This window comes from Pinus tabuliformis, chromosome 9 (assembly GCF_031772625.1).
Source record: "Pinus tabuliformis cultivar Carrire ecotype Pingquan chromosome 9, CPIR1, whole genome shotgun sequence".
NCBI classification, from domain to species: Eukaryota; Viridiplantae; Streptophyta; class Pinopsida; order Pinales; family Pinaceae; genus Pinus; species Pinus tabuliformis.
In genome coordinates, this window is record NC_142307.1 from 1,467,944,750 (window position 1) to 1,467,951,492 (window position 6,743).

General features: G+C 31.4%; 1 protein-coding gene across 1 annotated transcript; it reads left to right on the forward strand.

Moving 5' to 3' along the window:
* Positions 1–2,212: 2,212 nt before the first annotated feature.
* Positions 2,213–2,701, forward strand: LOC149154143 (uncharacterized). Its single transcript, XM_089444059.1, has one exon. It carries the CDS (start codon positions 2,213–2,215, stop codon positions 2,699–2,701), a length of 489 nt encoding a protein of 162 aa, XP_089300185.1.
* The last annotated feature ends 4,042 nt before the right edge of the window (positions 2,702–6,743 follow it).

The window sequence follows — 6,743 nt, forward strand, 5'->3', positions numbered from 1 at the left end:
CAATTATGTTGAAAGTTGTAAATGATTTGAATTAAACTAGCAATTGCACCACATGTTTCAATGGAAAAACCATAAGGTTGTAGTATGTCATAAGAAATTTTAGAAACTCCATAAATATTGGATCATCCATATGAAGTTTTCTTTGACTTCTTACTAAAATAACTTATATAGGTACTTTCCACTTACATTACAAAAATCAATCCAATGACTTAAAAAATCAAGTTATATATAAAAGCATCGCAATGCCTAATAAGACCTATGAGGCTTGCAATAATAAAACTTAAAAGTAAGAAAATATGAATGATCTAAAAAATATTACTCATAAACATGTTTTTATTTATAATATGTCTCAAAAATTACCACAACAATTTTTTGCTATATTTACTTTCATCTCATTCAAAAAAAATATTGTGATTTTAATTTTTCAAGAATATAATGCATATCTACAGAAAAAAGTGAATGGAAAACTACTGAATGCCATGCTAAAAGAAATGTCCAAAAAATTGCACAAGAAGAGTGCCATGCTAAAAGAAATGTCCAAAAAAGTGCACAAGGAGAGAGTAAAAAAATAAACATAATTGCATCACAAGAGGATCCATCCCATTGATGTATCAAAAGTATGTAATCATTGATTTATTCTTTTAACTACATTGAATATAATTATTGCATACCATTGATGTATCAAAAGTATGTAATCATTGATTTATTCTTTTAACTACATTGAATATAATTATTGCATGAAATATTTTTTTTAATTGTTCTATTACAATAAATAAATAAAAATGGAACCCATTCAACACATAAGACAAAATGAAAAGGAAGAAAATGGTTGATCACAAAGTTTTCACATCCCTCTAGTACACATGGTAATATAGGCATGAATGCATTCATATGAACAACAAAAAACTTAATACACACCAATGCTTTATTTAGGCATATGAGCAATTAAAAAAAAAAGAAGGAATATGCTAGAAAACAAAAAAGAATGACACAATGCATAATATTTATATGAGCATTAGTGCATCATATAATAAGAAAGAAAGAACCTTACCAAATATTTTTAGATTTAGGTACACATCGAGATATGATAATTAAACATGCACACTTATTACCAATTACAACATTTAAAAATAAAACTTATACTAAAAGCTCTAATGGCTCAAAATTTTTAGTTGTAGGAAACATTTGTTGAAACCTAGACTATGAATGACATTGGTTGTAGTAAATGGTTTTTGAAAAACTTTCTTAGTCGTACTACACCAACATTACTTGTAAAAACATATGGGACAAGGTGTTTTTCTCCCGGTGATTGGGAGGGAGGTGCAGGTTCCTAGTTCTAGGTCCATCCATTAAAGCACCAATAATCACACTCATTCAACCATGAGTTAGTGTCATCTTAGCTAGTACCTATAGATTACCTAGTAGAAGACCGTACAACATAGGGAGGAATACAAGTAGCATGCCTTACAATTTCCTTTTAAATTTGATGAGTTGATGAAATACCTAACAATTTTGGTTAAACTCATTTCTATTGCTCCTAAATTCATCTAATATTGATCCAAATTATCTATCCCCTCTCTCAATTATATATAATCAGTAAAAAAAATAAAAAGATTTTATTTATCTCAATGTAATAAAAATACTATTTAAAACTATAATTTATAAATAATATAATAATATTTATAAAATAATTTGTTTTATTAGTATTAAAAATGGTGACTGAAACCATTATGGAGTAATTTACTATATTTTTAACTTGTTATTACATCCTTTGTTTGTATACTAAGTAATAATAAAAGTAAAAGGAAATCATAAATGTACAAACTAGGCAGCGACTCGGAGCTATTTTGACTCAAGAGAGGAGCTATTTTGAGTCAAGAGGATGCCCTCTAATCTCCTTGAGCATTCAATCGTATTGAATAGAAGCGCTCATAATGATGTGTAATGTTGGGGAAGCCATACCAATTGGGTGAAGACAGTTCTCGGGTTCCTCGAATCTCTTAGATCTTATGCATTCACGAAGAGAAAGGAATATGAATTGGGGAAATCTATTTGGCGTTCCATTCCATTGATAGTTATTTGGTTCATATAGAAGTGGAGGAACAAAAGAATCTTCCAAAACAGTAGTGAGAGTTTTGGAAGTATTATAGACAAGATTATTTCATATTACTTCTTTTTTCTACAAATCATGCCACCACAGAAAAATCAACAGATGGCTTCCTCTGTCCAACAGCAGCTCATCTTCCCAAGAGCTCACTTCGATGGTGCGGCAAAGGATGGCATGTGCGCTTGTGGTGTTTACATAGGTATTTCAAATGATCTCCAATTCTCCATATACTGGAATGGTGGCAAAGGGTCAAATAACAAGGCAGAGGCCATGGCCCTGCATGGCCTTCTCATTTTCTGTACTTTCATGGATATTGGACCTATAAATGTATATGGGGACTCGAAAATTATCATAGAACATGTGAAAGGCAAGCAGAAAATAACAAATGACAGCCTTACAGGATGGCTGGGCAGGATTGCTTCTCTATGGAAGTCTGCTACTTTTCCTATCCAACATATAAAGCGCAATCAAAATGTTCAAGCGGATGTGTTATCAAAGAAAGGAATGCATGCTCCAATCGGTATATGGCATCTGGTCATCTCTATGGATTCCTGTACATATGATATACAGCCCTTCTCTATGCCCGGCATTTAAAGTTTACATGTTTCTGGTATGCGATAAAACCTTTATTTTTGGATATTATCTCTGATCTACAGGTATTTGACTACCTCGATAGTCCTATAAATTTTGCTAATAATTTTTGTATACCAACTATGAGCCACTAATGTAATATCCATAGAATATGAGGGCATAATCCGGGACAAAAAGTCCACCATTTTCTGTATATCGTTTCTGTTTCTCTCAACATAATATAAATCATATATTGCTTTTTCCTCTGAAAAAAAAGAAGGTTGTCAGGATGAGAGGTGAGGGTGAAAAAAAAGAAGGTTGTCAGGATGAGAGGTGAGGGTGGCTAGGGAGCAAGAACGCCCTGTCAGGAGCAATAAGACATAGCGAAGGGAGAGAGGTATAAGTTTGAGATAAATAAATTACCAGATTTACACTCAATTCATATATCCCATTCTTGCTGTGTAGATATTATTTACCATTAAACCACTAATTTTAAATAGTTGTTTTGAGTCACGTTGAATTATGAAAAAAGAAAAATTATTGAAACGTTAAATATATTATTGTTGGTGGCATATTATTTACCATTAAATCACTAGCTCTGAATAGTTACACGTTGGCCACCAATTCTGATAAAAGAGAAGATTGCTACAAAATCAACATGCTCCCCCCCCCACACTGGTGCGATGCAGCCGAAGAATTAGCTTCTCCTCGTCGATCAAAATGTTTCCTAGTTTAATGTTGGGATGAAGATAATTCACCCAACGTAATCCACAACTCTTTCCACAGTGCTTAAGACCCGCAAAGCAATTTTTGTCACCTTAGTTAGTTTGTTCATAATATCGATATTTGCATTACTATATTACAGCGTAGTAGTATTTTTTTTTCAGAGAGAAAATTATCATATGACCGAAGCTAGTAGATTTTTACAACATATGGCCGAAGCCAGCAGAATTCTTTACGGCATAGCCGTAACAAATATGACCAAAGCCAGCTGATGACCAAATCGTAGTAATATTTACAGCGTAGTAATATTTACCTATGCATTTGTGTCACTTTTTTGAGATCCATCCATCGTCGCAATGGTAGAGGTGAGAACAACAAGAGAAGCCAGAAAAAGTAAGAGAGGGAAGAAGGTAAGTAAGAATGCTTTAGGAAGGTGTTATGACAGGAAGGTAGAGCGATTTACAGGGGCTTGCCTCTACCGAAAGTACAACAAATTGAGGGGCAGACGACTGAAACACCTACCCTCCAAAGCGAGAGGGCTTCTCCCCACTGCACGAATCGAATTAATCCCGACCGCCTTTGGGGATCTCGGGCGCTTTTGTTTACTTTCTTTTTCTACTATTTACACGCTTATTTTTTAGATCGTCAAATAGATTGACGCAACTATAGTTTCGGATTCGCTGTCTATAATTTATGGTGCTCCGCCTTCACATAAGTGATTGCGTGCGTTTGGATGAATTGCAGCTGAACCGCAGCTTCTCCTCCACAGTCCACGACCCCCGATTGAGCCTTTCTTTTCTGCAGCACGAAGATCTACAGATCACAGATACTTCTTTTATTGCCTCATCAATATTTTATCTATCAACACTTTACATGTAAAAAACAACACCCTTATTCCCTGCAAGCTTTTCAAATGATCGCTGAGGCCATCGGGGAATGAATTGTAATTGAATATGAGATTGGATTGAAGTAACTAACTATACAGGTTTTCAATAGGATGGTATACACTATTTCAATCGTCTAACACTAAAATCATTGGGTTACGATTTCATAGATGGCATGGGAGGGAGATTTTCTTAGAGAATGCTTAATTAAAAAATAATATAAATTATTTAGATAAAATTATTAAAAAATAATAAATTCATTAATTGTAAAATTAAAATTAGTATAAATAATTAATCATTTAAAAAATATATGTAATTACTTGACTCGACATCCACAATATGTGTTCATGAAAATATCATGTTTCTATTTTATTAGGGTCATAATTTTGAAGAGATGTATTTAAATTTGTTCATGTAAAAAGAAAAACATATTTAAGAACAAAGTAGTTTTTAAAAGTGATTTTTTGGAGTTTCTAGCAGATTTCTGAATTGAATCCAGCTAAAAAATAGATGGCCATTTCAAATAGCCTTGGTTATCATAGATAGTATATTTAATCATCACCAATGCATTGATATGTCTTGGCATTTGGATTCCTTGCTTTTTTAATGATTTTTTTTAACAAATCATAAAATTTAGATATTTTACATTTAATGATAACATTGATTAATAATAAGTGTTATTTTTGGTAAGATTTTCGGTGAGAAGTCTCAATCAGGTATTACATTGTTTGGAATAAGGAACTTGTCTAGATTTTAACCACTTTTTGAGTTTTATTATTTGTAGCTCGATGTATTAATCATAATTTTTAAATTAAAGAATGAAATGCTATTAATTTAAAATGAAGATGCATGCATCACATGACGCTGGCCATGGAAAAATCCAAATATAATTGATAATAATAATGATTAGTAAATTATGAAGACACTTTACTCGCAATTTGATCATATTAGTTTTCGTACACTTTATTCAATATATAATATTTCAATCTTAAATAGATTTATTTATATTCCTAATGTTTTGTATATTTAATCATTGAGACATATTGGTTCTCGGAGTAAGAAATGGTTCATTGAGAATAAAAACAAGAATATTAGTAAATGACTACAAACTCAAAATAGTCCACATTAGAAAACCCATCCACATTTCTATGCCTATAGATTCAAAAAAACTTTTTCATAAAAAATGGGAATGCAACAACTATATGCAAGAATATTTTATAATGTGATATACATTCTTACACAAATTCAATATTTAGTAAGCGTGGAAGAATAACCCATAGTAGGTACACATAGGAAATAAATTTCTCCAGAGCTTTCTCCATATTAGTTCCAATAGTAGCATATAGAATCTTCAAGAGCCAAAAGTCCATAAGCATTAAATCATAATAAGAATCAAGACACTTACATCATGATATATCTCACATATCTAATAGTTTCCCAAATCATGTACATTTACACCTCAGTTCTATTTTTGTCCAACACTTATAAGTTAACATGATTTTTTTTGACACTAGATTATGTCATATAATGCAATCATGTCATATAATGTAATATATATTCCACATATCTATTACGAAACTTTATACCTTATTTTAAATTTTCATTTCATGTCATTTAACCTTCATTCTTATCTAAAAGTGGCTAGAATATGTGATCATGTGGTAACCTATTTCCCTGTGTAAAATATTGTTGATTTCCACATTTCCTTTCATATGTAAAGTTATTTTGAAAGGTGTTAAATATTCATTAACGAATTTACTCAGCCTTCCACTATTCAACATTCAGACCATAGAGCTTCATTATTATTATTTAATAATTCTCATGTGATGGTACTTGATTTTTTTTATAAATAACATTTACAAAGCCACTGTTATGTATTAGTGGGTCATGGGTCTTTTTGGTCATAGTGTTTAGCATTTTTTTATTATCCATTCCTTTGTACATTATGTCTTTACATTAAAATATATAACTCTTTTTATTGTAAGCTTGGTGGGACTACATATAGTGTTTAGCATTTTTTTATTATCCATTTCCTTTGTACATTATGTCTTTACATTAAAATATATCTCTTTTTATTGTAAGCTTGGTGGGACTACATCTTCATCATGTCCAATATATCACCCTCATCAGGGTGGGGAATTAAACTGATGACTTCACATCAATGAGTGCCTTAACAAAGCACCCGATCACCATCTATCCAAAACTCTGTGGGCAACACCCTTTTAGTATCAATAGCTAGATGTTGTTTATTACAAATGTATGAGTTACAAATATATAAAACTCAAAATTATACCTATAAGAAATGTATTCAAATTAAATCATTTTAATTGACAATTTAAGGAGTTTGATTTTACTTTTTTTTGTTAGATCTTTGGTCTCTTTCATAACGATTTTGTAGATATTTACATTGAAATTTGTGTTATTAGGTTTTTAAATTATTGAGAGTAATTTTTTATTCA

Bases quoted from the DNA above. Each gene is read 5' to 3' on its own strand.
- LOC149154143 (XM_089444059.1), top strand. From the start codon at position 2,213: ATGGCTTCCTCTGTCCAACAGCAGCTCATCTTCCCAAGAGCTCACTTC.